Source organism: Pristis pectinata, chromosome 16 (genome assembly GCF_009764475.1).
Source record: "Pristis pectinata isolate sPriPec2 chromosome 16, sPriPec2.1.pri, whole genome shotgun sequence".
NCBI lineage: Eukaryota > Metazoa > Chordata > Chondrichthyes > Rhinopristiformes > Pristidae > Pristis > Pristis pectinata.
In genome coordinates this window covers 15,985,118-16,004,407 of record NC_067420.1, presented here as the reverse complement: position 1 = coordinate 16,004,407, position 19,290 = coordinate 15,985,118, and the positions used below count along the sequence as shown (strand labels likewise).

General features: G+C 38.8%; 1 protein-coding gene across 7 annotated transcripts in view; it reads left to right on the top strand.

Moving 5' to 3' along the window:
• The window catches only part of LOC127579062 (breast carcinoma-amplified sequence 1-like), a 97,868-nt gene that overhangs the window by 15,145 nt on the left and 63,433 nt on the right, over positions 1–19,290 (top strand). For 4 of the 7 annotated variants that reach the window (XM_052031697.1, XM_052031693.1, XM_052031694.1 and 1 more), the window contains exons 3-4: positions 2,441–2,513; positions 11,535–11,594. In XM_052031697.1, the coding sequence (XP_051887657.1) occupies positions 2,441–2,513; positions 11,535–11,594 (133 nt within the window). The remainder of the gene's footprint in view (positions 1–2,440; positions 2,514–11,534; positions 11,595–19,290) is intronic. The other 3 variants (XM_052031696.1, XM_052031695.1, XM_052031698.1) reach the window with 1 other exon arrangement.

Here is a 19,290-nt window from a genome sequence, read left to right as displayed (position 1 = left end):
ATCATCTATTAGTCAACAGTATAATTTGAATAAATTTCCATTGGTCCTTTCCATTGTTACATGTTTGATCTTGTCTCATTGTATCTTCATTGCATACATAATGAAAATGTTTGGAAAAATAAGGCTAGTTTGCTTTAAATGTCACTGCTTGTCAATAGTCTTTGAACTTTTGCATTAATGATCGAATTTACATAAATCGTGTGTGCTGTGGATGTCTGAAATAAGGTAGTAAATTCTTTAAAAGAGTAAAAGAAATGGCAGGAATTAGTTAGGAACTGTTTACAATCATTAAACTAATCTGATTACACAATTCACAAGTGATACAGATTTGAGTGGGTTAACTTCACTCATGGAACAAAAAAATTAAAAATTTGCTGCAATCATCTTAGAAATAATAGGAAATTGGATTTGTAAAGTTTTCCATTGCCTCTTCACTCGGACTTTGGTTCTCCCATTCCAAATGGGAATGGGCATACATAATTATACATATGTGCTGGAAGTTTTGTGGGTTTTGGGGTCCCAATCATTTTCCTGTCATATCCATAATTGCTTGTTATATCCACTTCCCGGGATTAACTGGTTGTACATGGCACCAGCAGTAATGGCAGGGGATGAGGTAGGGGACCTAGAAAACATCTACTTGTGGTAGAGTTTACTGACTTTTTGTCCCCATTTCTTCTTGGTGGGATTTCTGCCCCCAAACAGTTGTCCTGTTTTGTTCCATGCAGGAACATTGGGACTGGGCCAAGGTGGAATACAAGCATTAAGTTCAAAATACCTTGTTTCTGGCACCTTGTGAAGTGGGAGAACTGGGCCTTAATTAGGAGGTGGGTGTTGGTACTCTGGCCCAGGTGGTGAAGGCCCATGGAGAGGAGGAAACTAATGGGATTTACTTGTTAGGTCCCAGCTGGCAAAATGTTACTGAAAGCTGGTTGCTGTTGTATTGCCCAGTGATGATACTCCCAGGAATAAGATACTCCCAATTTCCCTGATAATAGTCCAAGAGGAGTGTTGCCCAGGAGTAACATCATTGGAGATGTAGCTAATGCAGATATTGTGTCAAATACACAATGGGGATTTGTGGCTGGAGGTGTGCAGTTAAATTTCAAGGGTGGTATATTTCCGTCTGGAAATGCAATCCATTTCAGAATAAATGATTGCCGTACATGTTGTGCAGAGAAAAACAGCACTGCGAGTCTGAATTTCAAGAACATTGTGCTTTAGATCTTCATGCTATTTCCTTGAAAATGTCTTTTAACTACAAACTTTATTTCATTCATCATGAAACCAGCATTTCTAAGAACTACAATACAACCTAACAGAAAAAACCATATGGGAGTTTTTCTTGTGAAAAGTCATTGTGGTTCATGAATGCGCTTTTTATTTTTTGCTGATACATATTTTGCAGGAAAAGCTTACATGGGAATGAGCACTCTAAACAAAACACAATCATATCATAATGAAACCGGATCCTTGCTGAAATCAATGCCATGGTTTTGTCCGGACTTGAATGGCTATGGAATGCACTGACATCATCATTGGCCAAAACCTCTCTCTGACACTTGTTTCAGTTTTCTGAGAAGTGATGTCTGCTCTTGGCATTCAGCAAGATTATTTCAAAATGCTAACATTTTTCATTGCTTTCTTGGAGTGGCTGTATACATTGTAAAGGGTAAGATATACTGTAGTGAATTTTCCAGCTGAAACTGGGCAGTTAAACACTGCTCCAAATTAAGAATTGTTTTGAGTGTTGATATTTTCTTGTGAATAAAATATAAACATAGATCACAATGTAACCACTTGTCTTTTGGCTTCCTCAGATTAACCATGTTCTTTTAAAGCCAAAGAAATAAAGAGAAATTGAGCATTTGTTTTCACACTGCAAGAGCCTAAGTTTTGATCTTGACATATTGGCATTAACATTGAGTGCATCATAATCACAACACTGTAGTGTTTGTGAGTGAGATCTGTTACCACACAATATACTATTTTGGATCGAGGAGGTAAATTCTTCAGTCTTAGTGAAGAGCTTTACAGATGGTTCAACAGACTTCTGAAGAGGTAAAATGTGCCTTAAGATGATACAATTCCCAACATACTTGTACAGTACCTCAGGAAAGTGTTTTATTCTTTCAAGTGAATGTGATTGTAGCATTCATGCTAGAGAACAGGTGAATACAGAATTTATTACACTGGTGAGGAAAATCTAATAATTTACATGAGACTTTGTTATTCATAAATTATCACAGTTTTTTTACTCAGGTAGTGATGTATGAATTCTACATTTCTGCATGATATGCAAATTTCTCTTTTTTAGATATTGTTCTTAAATTGTCCAGTTAATATATTTCATAATAGGAGATTGTAACTAATATCACAATTAGTCATGCACAAACTATACATTTATCTTTTGATAATTATATATATTTTCCTTTCTCAGGCTCAACCCAATGCTGAGATTATTCAGAATGGTCCAACTCAGCAAAATGCAGTTCAAGATAAGAGTGAAACTGGTATGTCAGAGCTTTATCTAGAAGTAAATAATTGAATTAAGATGAACAACAGGTCTTATGGCATTATTTTGCTTGGTCCATATTTTGGGCTTTTGGATTTTGAAACTGATTGCTTAGAATGTCAAATTTAGAACAAATCTGTAGGATAGCCAATGAACAGTAAATTAACATTCAACATATTTTAATTTGAATTTACAACTTTTAAAGCAGATCTTTCTTGTCACGTACTTCAAGTGATCTAAAACCCACAATCAATTTCATGTACCTGCAGCATCACATATGTAGTCTCAATCCATGCACATCAAAATACATTTACGATTCTGTAAATGAAATCTGATGCAACATTGAAGGAATATTAATCTATTTTTGCATACAGTTAACTGAGATGAGGATTAAAAGCCTTTTTCTAACATATGGCTGATCTAAGGCAGGTGTATATTGGTGTGAGTTGGAAAATACCTGCTGCTGTGGACAAGATATCTCAGGAATTGTAAGATGTGGCTCACCTAAATCCCACCAACTATTCTGTTCAAGGTGGGGAATCACTGAAAGTTCTGAGGCCCAAATGGCACCAACCAACGGCAGGTATTTCAATCTAAGCTGCTGGGATCACCTTGAAGGACCTCACAATAGAAAACTGGAATGAACCTGGATTATAAGGGTCCCTCAGCATTCATGATGGGGTTTGGTGGAGAAACCATTAAAGCATAAAACTAAAAACCTGAACAGTTTTTCCTTGGATTTCTTTCCCATTGTTTTCACTTGGTGGAAGGCCCATTGTGACTTGCCACTTAACTGGCTAAATTGGAAACTGTTGATACCACATGCCTTCATGAAACTTAAAGACAAATCTGGTTTTAAGCTGGAACCCTTGTCTGTTTGATTATAATTGACACAAGTGGTGATCCGGGGTGGGTAATTTTGACTAGTTTCAGCTGGATGGTCAAACTACTCCATGCAGACATCACACACACTGATCTGGTCTATTCAGTAAAACACATGGCTTTTCCAATCTTATCATGACTTCCCAGGCCTGAACATCACTGAGAATTTGAGTGGGGAATGAACAGCAGAAGATTTGTCCACCTTTCAAACTCTGCCTGATTTCCCTTTCCAATGAAATGCCTCAAGTAATAGTCTATGCACCTACTTCAAAACAGATTATTTGACTACTGAGTTTTCACCATGGTGGTTGTGGGAATTCCTTTTATTTATCATGACATTGTTTTAAAGTATTATAAAAAAGTTTACAATGCACAGCAGATATAATGCCTACTTGGGTTGAGTCATAGCTCCAGTGACTCAGGTTCGATTCTGATCTCCAGTGATGTTTGTGTGGAGTTTGCAAATTCTCCATTTGACTGCATGGGTTTCCTTCAGGTGCTCTAGTTCCCTCCCACACCCCAAGGACATGTCGGTTGGTCAGTTAATTGTCAACAGAACCCTCCATCATTTTGACACAGTACTTAACACCTGGCTTTGAAAGCTGATATCTCATCTTATAGTGACACAGAAGGAGGCCATTCAGCCCATCAGTTCCTAGTGCAGCAATCCCATTAGTTGCTTTTCCCCTCGTTTTATTTCCCTTTATTTATTCTATCTCATACACATGACTCTTTCAATTCTCTATGATTAATCTACACCAAAGTGTAACTCCCAGTAGCTAGTTGATCAACCAGCACATCTTTGGGATGTGGGAAGAAACCCAAGCACCTGGAGGAAACCCACACAATCATGGAGAAAACAGACAAACTCTGCACAGTCAGCACTCCAGGTCAGGACTGACTTGGGTCCTTAGACCTGTGCAGTAGCAGTGCTGACTTCTGTGTCAGTATGCTGCCCTATTTGTCGATCATTTGGGGTAAGGGGTTGTATGAGCTACTAGCCTGTTCCACTTACTGCACCACTTAACATTAGATTGGTTGTTTTTGTCGGTGTGTTTCTGCATCATGCACAAGTAATGGTACCAAATTTTATGGTGATATGTAACGTACATGCAATAATTGTATGTTTATATGTGAACAACTAAAATAACAAGATACAAAATTGATTTTTTCAGGTAGAATCTGTGTCTTTAATTTAAAAGCGCAGGCCTCCAGCACCCCACTTCCATAAACAGTAAATTGGATGTTGAAAATAGCCATTCTCTGCAAATTATGATCATTAAACTTACGGTGCTATTCTTCATTTCTACTCCTTGGTTCAAGGTCATTTTTTCAGATGTTAGATGGCTTCAGAAGTAACTGAAAGGAAGCAATAAAAAATAACTTATTACCATCATTTATTTAATAAAAAATAGACCTTGTACAAGAACTATGTTGCTTCAGTACTGATTTATAAAGGCCTACAAAAATCCATGCGCATGAATATTTTTATTCTGAGAAAGTCAATATGGAACAATTTAGTCTATTTATGACATGCAGTACTAGTTCTTCACCAATAAATGGCTCTAGTGTACTTCATAAACAGTTCTGTACTGGTTTCATAGGGAATCAAAATACTCTAATTCATGAATCCTGTACTGCCAACAGTCTTTTTAGACATGTTGGAGACATTGTTAAATAGTTAGTATTACCACTAGCTGTGTGCCTCAACAGACAAAATTAATTCTACAGTATGTACTGGAACATTGGGTGTCAACCCATTAGCACACAGTACAGTCTTTAAATACCAACATCCTGGTAATCCACTCTTGAAAACCCTTCAAGTACTCTCTGATGTTTGCTTTACTGATCTATAAGCAAACATAACTAATCAGTATCTGGAGATGCATATTTGCACTAGAGCTTTTGCCAGGAAAGTCACTCGTGCTTTCTTAATCTTCTGGCATTCTTTCAGCCTGACTTCACTGAGTGAAACACCAGCTTTCTTGGACCAATTACTTGAAAGAGACAGCAAATTTTCCTAAAAACACTTAATGTATCTTTGGCAACAGCTGAATGTTCAAATATTCATCTTTATGGTGTTAGAAACCAAAATAAAAATGCACTTGATGGCTTTGCTGGTAGCAACTGACAAATATGAATCTCTAAGTATCACTATGTTATGTTTTGTTTATGAATGCAAACAATGGAAATACTAAGGGTTAAGAGAAAGAATTTTGAAGATTATCTGGGTGTTGCTGTTCAAAGACTGTACTGGGGATTAATTAGCAAACTGCCATGGGCTGACACCCAGAATTCCAGTACATATATCAGATCATTCCATGTGCAGTGGAATGAAGTTAAACCTATCCATTAGTCATAGTCATACAGCACAGAAACAGGCCCTTCAGCTCACTAACCAGTCCATGCCAACCATCAACCACCATTTACAGTAGTCCTACACCAATCCCATTTTATTCTACCCCATATTCCCATTGACTTCCCCCCAGATTACACCATTCACCGACACAGTAAGGGCAATTTACAGTGGACAACTAACTGACCAACCCACACGTCCTTGGGATATGGGAGGAAACTAGAGCACCTGAAGGAAACCCATGCAGTCAAAGGGAGAATGTGCAAATTCCACACAGACATCACTGGAGATCAGAATTGAACCTGAATCACTGGAGCTATGGCTTAACCCAAGTAGGCATTATATCTGCTGTGCACTGTAAACTTTTTATAATATTTTAAAACAATGTCATGATATTTAAAAGGCGATTCCCACAATCACCATGATGAAAACTCAGTAGTCAACTATAAATAATCTGTTTTGAAGTAGGTGCATAGAGCAAAATGGAATGATGTGACATGTGGTCAAGTGTCGTCCATTTTATTAGCTGAGGGAGTTCTCCACCGTCATCTTGGTAGCAGTGTACATTCCACCCCAGGCAAATGTCGAGCTGGCACCAGAGGAGCTGAGCACCATGATCAACAGTCACGAGACAATGCACCCTGATGCCTTCCCAATCATCGCAGGGTCTTCAACCAGGCCATCGTGAAGAAGTCTCTGACCAACTACCACCAACATGTCACCTGCAGAACCAGAGGAGCCAGCACCCTCGATCACTGTTACACCACCGTCAAGAATGCTTACCATGCCATCCCATGCCCACACTTTGGCAAGTCCGATCACCTGGCTGTACTTCTACTCCCAGCATATAGGCAGAGACTGAGGACCACAGCACCAGTGGTGAGGATCGCGAAGGTATGGTCAAGGGGGATGGAGAAGCATTTACAGGACTGCTTTGAATCGGTGGACTGGACCATATTCAAGGATTCATTGTCAGATATAAATGAATATCCCACGGCCGTCACTGACTTCATCAAGACCTGCGTGGATGAGTGTGTGGCTTCGAAAACATACTGAGCCTTCCCAAACCAGAAGCCCTGGATGAACCAGCAGATGCGCAGTCTGCTGAGGGCTAGGTCTGTGACGTTCAAAACTGGCGATCCAGAACCCCACAAGGAGTCCAAATACGACCTGCAGAAGGTCATCGTGAGAGGGAAAAGGCAATTCCATGTGAAGCTAGAGACACAATCAGATGCATGACAGCTGTGGCAGGGTTTACATGCCATTACTTCCTGTAAGGCAAAACCTAACAGCATAAATGGCAGCGATGCTTCACTCCCTAATGAGCTCGATGCCTTTTATGCACGCTTTGAAATGGAGAATAACACTACACCTGTGCGAATCCCCACAGCATCTGGCAACCCTGTGATCTCTGTCTTGGAGGCCGAAGTCAGAACATCTTTCAAGAGGGTGAACCCTCACAAGGTATCAGGCCCTGATGGTGTACCTGGCTGGGTACTGAAAATATGTACTGACCAATTACTTAGCTGGAGTGTAGAAGAACATCTTCAATCTCTCACTGCTGTGGTCAGAGGTTCCCACCTGCTTCAAAAGAGCATCAATCATATCGGTTCCCAAGAAGACAAGGGTGAGCTACCTCAACAACTATCACCCGGTAGCACTCATATCTACTGGGATGAAGTCCTTTGAGAGGTTGGTCATGGCTAGAATTAACTCCTGTCTGAGCAAGGACTTGAACCTACTGCAATTTGCCTACTGCTGCAACAGGTCTACAGTGGACGCAATCTGACTGGCTCTTCACTCAGCTTTGGAGCAACTAGACAACAGCAATACGTCAGGCTGCTGTTTATCGACTACAGTTCGGCATTCAACAACATCATCCCCTCAGTACTAATCAGCAAGCTTCAAAACCTGGGCCTCTGTACCTTCCTCTACAACTTGATCCTTGACTTCCTTATCGGGAGACCACAGTCAGTGCAGATCGGCAATAACATCTCCTCCTCACTGACAATCAACACGGGCGCACCTCAAGGATGCGTGCTTAGCCCACTGCTGTACTCTCTCTACACTCATGACTGTGGCTCGGCACAGCTCAAATACCATCTGTAAATTCGCCGATGACACCACTATCGTTGGCAGAATCTCAGATGGCGATGAGGAGGCATACGGGAGTGAGATTGATCGGCTGATTGTGTGGTATCACAACAACCTTGCACTCAACGTTAGGAAGACCAAGGAATTGATTGTGGACTTCAAGAAGAGGAAGTCGGGAGAACATACACCAGTCCTTATTGAGGGGTCAGCAGTGGAAAAGGTGAGCAGATTCAAGTTCCTGGACGTCAACATCTCAGAGGATCTATCCTGGGCCTAACACATTGATGCAATCATGAAGAAGGCATGTCAGTGGCTCTACTTTATTAAGAGTTTGAGGAGATTTGGTATGTCACCAAAGAGTCTTGAAAGTTTCTATAGATATACGGTGGAGAGCATTCTGACTGGTTGCACCACTGCCTAGTATGGAGGCTCCAATGCGCAGGATCGAAAGAAGCTGCAGAGCGTTGTGGACTCAGCCAGTCCATCACGGGCACCACCCTCCCCACCATCGAGGATATCCTCAAAAGGCAGTGCCTCTAGAAGGTAGCATCCATCATTAAGGACCCTCACCATCCGAGACATGCCCTCTTCTCATAACCACCATCAGGGGGGAGGTACAGAAGCCTGAAGATCCACACTCAATGTTTCAGGAACAGATTCTTTCCCTCCGCTGTCAGCTTTCTGAACGGTCCATGAACTCTACCTTGTTATTCCTCTTTTGCACATTGTTATTTATTTATTTTTTGGTAATTTATAGTAATTTTCGTCTTTCACTGTACTGCTGCCACAAAACAACAAATTTCATGATATATGTCAGTGATAATATATCTGATTCTGATTCTGTACTTTCGTTGTAAAAAAATATATTGACACTGGATTCTAGATTAGATTTGCATTAGAATTTAAACCATAATAACCAAGTTAATTTATTTAACATTGCCATAATACCAACTGGGGAGTATATAGCTAAACTTCCTAAATGTCAAGAAGAGGACAAAATGTACCATTACCTTTCTGCAAAAATGTGAAGTGAAAAAGGAACAACATAAATTATAATCTACTGATGCTTTAGCAATGTGTAAACAAAGTATTAAAAAGTTATAATGTAGCTTAAAAATTCAGTTTTAAATTCTCATCTGTGTTTCATTGTTTATATCCCTTCCTCACCTTGCCCCACAGTATAGAATCATGGAATCGTACAGCACAGGAATGAACCCTTTTGGCCCACCTCATCCATGCTGACTATGATGCCATCTATGCTATTCCCATTTGCCCAGATTATGCCCATATCCCTGTAATGATTTTGTATCCAAGTACCTGTCCAAACACCTTTTAAATGTTGTAATTGTATCTGTCTCCACTACCTCCTCTGTCAGCTCATTCAAAATCTTCACCACCCTTTGAATCACTGCCCTCAGATCTCCATCTAATCTCTCCCTATATCTACAGCTCTCCAGGCAACATCCTGGTAAATCTCCTCTGCCTTCTCTATTGCTACCACATCCTTCCTGTAGTGTGGCAATCAGAATGGTACACAGTACTCCAAATGCAGTCCAACTAATGTTTAGTACAACTGCAAGATGACGTCCCTTCTCCTATACCGAATGCCTCAGCCTAGGAAGGCAAGCACACCAAATGCCTTTTTAAACTACTCTATCCAACTGTTATCACTTTCAGGGAGCTATAGAATTGCACCCCAAGTTCTGTCTGTGCATCAGTGTTCTTAAGGTCCCTGTCATTTATTCTGTGTGTTCGATCAGAATTTGACTTCCCATGGTGTGTTATCTGGATTAAATTTCATCTGCCACTGCTTCACCAAACTTCCCAGTTGATCTATGTCCCACTGTATCCTTAGACAACCTTCTTTGCTATGTATGACTCCACCAATTTCCGTGTTGTCTGCAGACTTACTAATCATACCACCTGCATTCTCATCCAAATCATTAATACCTATTATGAACAACAAAGGTCCCAGCGCCGATCCGTGTGGTACTCCACTTGTTACAGATCTCCAGTCAGAAAACACCCATCCACCACTACCCTCTGCCTCCTATCACCAAGCAATTTTGGATCCAGTTTGCCAACGCTCTTTGGGCTCCTTGTGCCTTAATTATCTGGACCAGCCTAGATGATGTGGGATCTTTCCCAAACTCTAAGTTTGTCCCAGAAATTCCCTTCCGCTCTGACTTTTGCGCTTGCTTGTGGATTGCCCTTAAGGCTAAGACCAATGGTTTGGAATTTCCAATTTCACTCCATTCCTTGCTCCTGATTTCACTTAGTCAAATCCAAAGGTGACTTGGCATTTGTTTGTACAGTATCTCCTACTTTGGCTTGGTATTTAGCTGTCAGGTCTTCAATTTTATCTTTAAGGATGGTATACAGTAGCCAGCACTGTAAATTAGTGCTTTGCGCTTTCGTTCTATACCCAAAAAATGTGGAATCCCCAATTTTCTAAGACTTCATATCTGAATTATCGGTCGGGCTGAGTGGATCTCATTCCTGCAACTGAGGGGGTGGAACAGTGGCACAGCTGGTAGAGCTGCTGCCTCACAGCACCAAAGACCAAGTTTCAATCCTGACCTCAGATGCTGTCTGTGTGGAGTTTGCACATTCTCCCTGTGCACAAGTGGGTTTCTCCTGGTGCTCTGGTTTCCTCCCACATTCCAGTGCTGTATGGATTCATATTTAATTGACCACTGTAAATTGCTCCTCCTGTGTAGGTGAGTGGTAGAGTATGGGGAGATTTTTTTAAAAAGCAGGTTTAATATGGGATTAGTGTAAATGAATGATTGATGGTCAGGGCAGACTCCCTGGGCTGAAGTGTCTGCTTCTGTGCTGTGTCGCTCCATGACTATGATTAGAATGCTGCAGTGACACACGCTGGCAATTTTAATTCACTTCCTTAACATGCACTAGAAATCCTATCCAGTGAATTATACTGAATAGATAATAATTAAATCTGCCTAAAGAATCCAATGATTGTGACTGGAAATAAAATAAATGTTTGCTGTCAGCAAAGGCTAAACATATTTTTACTTATTTGACATAAATGTTACAAAAGAAGATTTCATCACAATTAAACCAGTGTGAAACAGAACTTAAAGTATATGATTGCATGTACCCACACTCAGCCTAAAAGGAGAGCCAATTATTAAATATAAACATTTTTTCAATATTTTATTAGAATTTTAATGGATTGAGATAATGGCCCAGAAATTTGGATGCGTCGTGCTGTTTCTTTTTCAGCTCTCTCTCAAAGGATCACTTATGTCCAGTGTAGAATATGATTGTGAACATTTCCTGGTGAAATTCTGGAAAATCCAGCAGGCGCTTTTGGTAATGGCTTACCCTTGTGCCGATAATAGTGTTAGCACTTCAGTCACACATGGGCTGAATTGGTATCTAGCTCAGGCAGCTAGGTCTTGATGTTCCACAATACAGCCCTGGTCAGTTTTGTAAACAGTGTAGGACACATTTTCCTGAAGAAGCAAAAACACTAAAAAATAGCTGAAAGATTTGAAGCTATGGGAGTGGAATATTCAAGTATTTTGATACTTCTTTGCCATTAGGCAGTTCTAGGGGGAGAGTTATATATGTATCACTTTACTTCCTGTCTCTTTTTATTCTTTGATACTTTTTTTTTCTTTTTCATCATTTTGTCTCCTTCTATTCTTCTTCTATCTGAAGATATCTGGAGATTTGATTACTTGATGAGGAAATTGCATTTAAAATCAAGAAATGGCAAAGGTATGTAGTTAAAGTTTGAAATTTCCCGTGTTCCACCTTCCTAACTGCACTATCTCTCCCTTATTGTCTTAAAACAACTTTAGAATTCTGTTTCCTTTGTCTTTTCCATTAGTATTTTACCTGCTTTGTATCCCAAATGGTTATGAAAATGTTTTCCTTGTGTCTCTGAATGCCTTTTCTATCCATTGCATTTAATCCATGTGAAACTCCTGAGCTTGCTTTCTATTCCCTAAAGATGTTTTCATTTCTGTTATTAAACTAACATTTTTCTAACCACATGATCCAAATTATGCTGTCCTTCATTGGGGCAAATGGGAAATAAGTTTAGGATAACAATGTGATAAGCAACCTTAGTTCCACTAGGATAAATTGAAAGAAATTGTAGCTATTGAAGAGCATGCAGAAGGAAGTATAAACTTCACAAATAAAAATTATCTGTACAGTGACAAGTGTAACATATTCAAAAGCATAGATCCATATCTGTTCCACCTTTATATTCTGCCTAGTGCCACTGAGATTCAACAAAAAGATCCAGTTCTAAAAATGATGTGCAAATTCAGCAAGTGCTAACATATTGCTCGTTTTCAGAATTTGAATATCAATTAGCATATTCTAAAAACAGCTGATACATGAGCACATTCCATTTTAGCATGCTGGACAGATATTTTCTTTTCAGATTATTTTGTTTCCAGCTATTGTAAAACTGAACAGCCTTAAATTTTATATTCCTCAGTTATGAATCATCAAAGAGCACCTGTAGCTTATTATCAAAGTGTACTTCATAAAAATGAATGTTTATTATTTTAAATATAATTAAATTAATTATAACTATCCTTGTGAATAATTTTTCTTTCACTTAAATGCATGCTGAAAATACTTGGAAACTTGGCAAGATACATCCTTTAGCTAACTTAATAAAATGATTTTTCCACAAAAAAGTATAGGGTGGAACAAGATGCAAAATTCAGCAAATAAATTAACACACAATTAGAAAGAAGCAGTGGATGACTTGTTTGCCCTGTGGGTGAGGAGGTCTGGTTTATGCAATTCTTTAAATTTGCTATGGGTATGTTCAGTCACATAAATACAGCTGGATGACTTGATAAAACCATCCTGCATTTTTGCGGGAAGAATGTGGCTTAAAAGAAACAAAATTAGTAAAACGATGAAGGATGGTGAACTAAGCAAGATCAATTAGTTCAATAATGTTTTCTTTCACCAAAAACTGTGGAAGCAAAGTATTAAAGTATTTTATTTCTCTCCTAATTCACAAAATACCATTATACACTAACTCCTGTAATTTTTCTTGCTGTTTGTTTAGTTACTAGTGAGTAAACAAAGTTTATGAGGGAAGTGAACCAAAGATCCTTTCTAAGAATGCTGTGGTTAATCTTACCTATGGCCCAGCCAAAAGATAGAAGTACTTATTTTCCAGTGTTTTTTCTTTGCAAAGTGATTTAAAGGTGCCAAGGGGTGGGAGATATAAATAGCACATGGTTACAGTAGAGTTTGAGATAGTATGAATACTATCTTGTTGCATTTGTGACCTCTTGCCGATACAAATACTCTTCTAGGTCTTTGAGTACCTCTTAGGATTTGAAGGTACTTCATCCAGATATGAATACTGGCTTGGAAATGAAGGCATATAGGCCTACTCCATCCATAAGGCTGAGCTAAGCTGAGGTTGTGTGGGTCAAGATTCCATACTGGAGCATACACTATGTGAATGCAGTGTTTTCTGAAAGTGTAGGATATGGTATCCTTAGCCTTATTTTGACGTTTAGATTGACTGATGCAAGTGCAAGAAAAAACCCATTAAACCATGACCACAATAGAAGCATTGTACATATCATTAGGTAGTATAGAGACCAAGTTTGAACAAGTATTGAAACCACTTTGGTTTTCTACTTTGGATTGTGGAAGTTCCAAAGCTCTGTTTAAAATTCAGGGAGTTTTCCTAATGACTAAAGAACATTCCACCATTCAGTGTTGAAAAAATGACTCACTGGTTATTAAACACATTTCTGCTTGGGGAATATTGTTATGCACCCATTACCTGCAAGTCTAATTTATTAATATAAAATACAAAAGCACACTGTAAATACAAGTTCAATCTTTATAGCATTAAAATTTTTAAATGGAAATATCTTAATTGGTTAAGTAAATATATTTTTATTAGAACCACAAAGGATTAAGAGACGATTCAGTATATAATGACTATAAAAATGCCTGTTGATTTTACTAATTTTTCAGTGTAAAACTAGGACATGTTTTTTTATGAGAATCAAGTAAGGTTTTCTGTCATGAAATCAGTCCAATGAATTCCATACTTTGCCCACAAATCCATGAAAGGCCAAATAAAAATCATTTTCAGTCCTCAATGTGGTAGAGAAGTGGTGATTATGTTAGTGAGAATGTACGTGCTCTGTGGTGCAGAGTGGGTTTGAGGTGGAATGGTAGTGGGGTGGGGAAGAAAAAAGGGGTTGCTCAGGACAATGATCAGAGAACTGAAGTCCAAACTGTTGCTCAGTATGTGAAAGGGAGAAGAGTACTGTCTTGCAAAAGCCGAGGGTAGTACTGAAGTGAGGGAATGATGAGCAGGAAATTTGGGCTGAAATGTAGTTCAGTGGAATAAGCAAAATCCTGTCACAACTAGGAGGTAAGAATGAGGTAACATGTGGCTGAGCTCATCAATGCCACTCAATATGGGTCCTCACTTGTGGGTGGAAGGTGGTGAAAATGACCAAATACAGAGGGGGGAGTACCGATTTGTGTGCATTTGAGGCATGCAACTGAAGAGACGGTTGTCTGGACAAGCCAATAGAGTCATCCATAGTAAGGGGAAAAAGAATGGCAGAGCGAGGAACTAGCATTGAGGTAGGGAAGAGCGGAGAGCGGGCAAGGTGGCAAAGCAGTGAATCGGTGATTGGGTAGAAGAATAGAGAGTCCGTGATTGAGTGGACAAACAGAGGGTCCATGGGGTGGAAGGGCAGGAGGCTGAATCCCCAGTGAAGAAACAATTGCAAATTGAAGTCTGATTTGCAAGAAAGGCAATTTTCCACAAAAAAACTGAGGAAGGGAATTATGAGCGATGGAATTGTGGTCACAGAGTCTGCAAGATCTGTAAGAAGGCAGCATTTAAATCAAAGAACAGCGGAGCCTCAAAATTGGATTGCATGTCGCCACATTTTTTACCGAATATGCAATTTAATTTCAACAAAATATCACGGTATCATCATAAAATTGTGGATTACTGGGAGCTCCAAGTCTGTGGTTTTCCCTTTTGGTACTCTGTGACCCTGCAGAGAGAACACACAGGGTCCAGAACAGCACAGTGGTATTTAATAGCATGTAACTCATGCCTGGATACCACTTTGGAGTATAACTTGACACATCCAAGGCTTGGCAATTCAGTGCAAGAAACAGGCCTTTGAAGATCTTGAGAGGCCTGGTTCTACAGTAGTTAAAGACATGCAGTAGGTAAAGACATTTGACATATTTCACCAATACCAGTATGCTGTGGCTACGTTAATGAATCTACTTCACACCAGTACTTGAAGGCTGGAAACTGGGACTGGAAGTAAGCTCAGATATTTCTTGGGGGTTATTAACCTGGATTTTCCAGGGTGTGCCTTTTGTTTTAGCAACCTTCTGCAAGTGTGGTGGGCATTTCATGTTAAGGTAATCATAATTAAAATGTGATTTCCCATATTTAAGCTTTTTCAATGCATTACGAAATAGGATATTATAAGCTACTCAGCAATTATAACTTGTGTATTACTTCCAATCAGCCAAGTTTAAATTTTCATAACATAGTTCACACTTTGAAGAAAATTATTTAGTTTTTGTTTTAAACGATTGCAGCCATTATGTAATTACTTCCAGTATGGTGAGTGTATAAAAATATGCACAACTCCTCTAAGTAGCTTTGAGTTCTTTCCTGAGGCCTAGTGCACTGATTAAGATTCAAAAGAACATTTGAATTTTAGTGATGAACGACTAACTCTTACTGATACGTAATTTAAAAATACAATTATTTCACATTTTGTATAACTGAAAATATACTGTTTTTTTAAAGAGCTAATTGTTTGGTTCACTGTGCAAAAATTTCAAATAGTTATTTTCACGTCTATTGTAATGCATTACAATTCAACCAGTGCTCTTCTTGGTTAAAGTATGCATTTTAGATAATATATTCAGCATTTATTTTACAAGAGGTTTATTGTAGTTGTAAAATGCTGGGAAGTCACAAGTTCTGCAGGCCTGAATCATAGAGCTTGTATTGTGCATTGTGCATTCCTGGACACATTCTGCAGAGCCAGATGGTGTCAGCTGCAGTTGGTTATCATTTGCACTCCAGTTAATCAACACATTTACGTAGCACTAATGCTTGACTAATATTTTAAGAAATAATTGTTCTACTTAGTTTTAGTGGAGAGATTGTTATCACAACCTCTAAGAAATCAAGGGCAATGTGAATTGAATAAAGTTAGTTTCAAATTATTTAGACTTGCCAATGAAATAGAGAGTACTATTCCAAGAAAATACATCAAAGCTCAAATCTGCAGCAAGGTGTTGAGATGTGAATTAGGAGTTCACTTTATATTAGGAAGCCAGATAGAGGAAGTAAAATAAAAATGTGTGAGAACTTCTAAGAAGCAATAAAATTTTGCAAAGGTAAGAAATGGGCGTTTATAGTCTCAAGCAGATAATTCAGTTCTTAAGACCACACCCTCAGCACAGAGAAAATGCCTTCTGATCAGACTCCATGTAATCCCAAAGAATGTAGCATTCAAAGTACATTTCCAAACAGCTCAAGTGTTACTTAATAAGATGAGAATGGATCTGATGATATTTTTTAATCATCATTGTCTTAGTTTTCAAATCTACTATGAATTTAATACCAAGGATCTCTAGAACTTTGCATAAAGTTTTGATAGAGGTGCTTTCATCTGCTCTTATAATTTTGGCAGACCTCTGGAAAAATGTTGTGTTATAATTGGCTGAAATGGGCATTAATATTCTTCTTCAGGGTGGTGGCAAATTAGGAGAACCTCCTGGGTCTAGATCTAACCCGTTTTTAACAAGACCACGAGCTATACATACCTCGAAACAAATTATTGGCACATTCTCAACCAGTATACTGGTAACTCTGTCTCCCTCTTCTGCCCTTTATCTACACAATGCATACATATCCAAGCATCTAACCCTACATCTCTCTTCCTAACAAAGATTCCCATATATTTCAGTTTTTCAGTCATAATACTTTAAGGATTTACTAATACTAATAGGATTATGATTTCACAGACATTTCCCTGGATCATTGCAAACAACTCTATTCCTAAAATATTTGTTCTCTCAGAGCTGCACTTACAAGTGTGATCTCTCTACAGAAAATAGTAAATTAGGTAAATGACTTGTACAGGTACTGACTATTTATGATAAAAACCTTTTCAGGCATCCCAAGTGGATGAGGATGAGTTGCTCCAGTTCTGTAAATTCTCAGGTCAATGATGAAGTCAATGGGTGACCCACAGACTCTTCCACAGGTGGGATGGAGGTGCTTGACAGGGTGGGTGAGTGTCATGGTTGCTGGTGCATTTATCCCACTGTTTTCAATGGACTCGCAAAGAAAAGACACAATACCATTCATCTCAGTGGCTCCATCTTCACTGTGAGCAGTCATGAGCCAGGGATTCCCAAGTGTCATTGGGAATGTAACATTTTTACATGGAGACTTTTTAAACATTCATGAAGTGCTCTCTCTGTCCCCCTAGTATTCTCTTGCCCTGACAGAGCTTGGAGTGGAGTGGTTGTTCATAACAATACTACCTTCCCAATCATTAAAACTAAAATATCTCTTTAATTTCGGATCATTTTTGCCTCTCCCATTTTCATTGTTTATACCCCAATTACAAATGAAAAGGCAGCAGCAGTCTAGTTCAATTGTTACTTACGTTAACTTCCTCAATAAACTATGTTTATTTCAGTGCAGTTGCCAGCCAGTCCATGGAGATCTTTGTTGACAAGCTGCACCTGTGATTTCAGTTGCTTTTTATTGCTTATAATATCAAAAGAAGCAACGATGAAGGCTGTATGATGTCGTATCTACTACATTACAATGGTTCCTACTAAACAATCTCTCTTTCTCACTTTTCTTCCTTATTTACTTATCTAACTTTTCCTTCAATGCACCAGTGCTATACACCTCAACCATTCCCCGTGGTAGCAAGTTCCATATTAACTATTCTTTACATTAAGACAGTTCTCCTGAATTTGCTTTTGGATTTGTTAGTAATTATGTTGCAGATGTCGTCTTTCCTGAAAGTGGAAAGATTTCTGCATCTATAATGCCAAGTTACTCAATTTGAAAAGGTTCTACAAAAACTTATACATGCTGGAAATACTCAACATGCCCAATGGCAGCTGAGGTGAAAAAAAAGTTAACAGTTTTGTTTGATGGCATTTCAAACCTGCGATCAATCATAGGAATCCTTTTTGAACTTTCTCTGGTGGCAGTATGTGCAATTTGGAACGTGGATATGAGAACTGCACAGCATGGTATTTAAAGTGCTTATAAAATGTTAATTGACTTTTGTTGCTTGAGGTTGATGCCTTTACTGATAAGAATACAGGAGTGTGGTCCTATAATCAGCTGCCAGGAAATAGCAAGAAACACACTGATTCTTCCCTTATTTTCCTGTTGCCCTGTAAGCAAATGATACAGTACTGTAGAGTATCACGATATGTGGATATATTGTAAGATGCTGGAGGAACTCAGCAGATCAGGCAGCATCCGTGGAGAAAAGCAGACGGTCAACGTTTCGAGTCAAAACCCTTCTTCAGGATCTTCTTCAAGTCCTGAAGAAGGGTCCTGATCCGAAACTTTGACCGTCTGCTTTTCTCCACAGATGCTGCCTAACCTGCTGAGTTCCTCCAGCATCTTGTTGTTTTTTCATCTAGGTTCCAGTATCTGCATTCCTTTGTTTCTCTGGATATATTGTAGTCTGCATATATATTTACAGGGGCATACGGTCATCCTATTGGACAGGAGAATTCTTTTGTGTGCCTACTTTGTAATGCTGCCGCTGTCTGGAACAGTCTCTCATGGAATCTTAAATACTCAATGTGTATGTAGATCAGGTGTTTTGTTTTGCAAATAAATCACTACCTCTTTTAATAGATGTATACTGCAACTTGATGCTTCAGTGGAGATATTACAAGTAGATTTAATTCATGGATTGCAGCAGTAAAAGACTGATTTGGCCTTGCCAGTGATGGCCATATCTCATGAATAGGTATATAATAAAAGAAAGTCTCCACTCCAGTACATCCTGTATATTGCAATTTATATTGAGGATTAGACATAATGCATTTGATTTCACCTGGGTATTAAGACACATAGTGCTGTTAACCTTCTCATCCCTAACACTTTTTAACTTATATAACATTTGGAAGTTGGATTAGCAATGTTTATTCATCCATTTATACCATAGTTACAAGTCTGTATCTACACTATCTACCAGGACTATGCAACTGTAGATCTGCTTGGGGAATAACTCTACTTGTGCACATTTATACTTTTCATGGAGCTCCTTTGTCAGAAGTTGAAAGTGAACTTCTTAGCAATAGGGTCAAAATGTCTACACCATCCAAATCAATTCCGGCCACCTCCTCAGCAATCTCCATTGTTTTC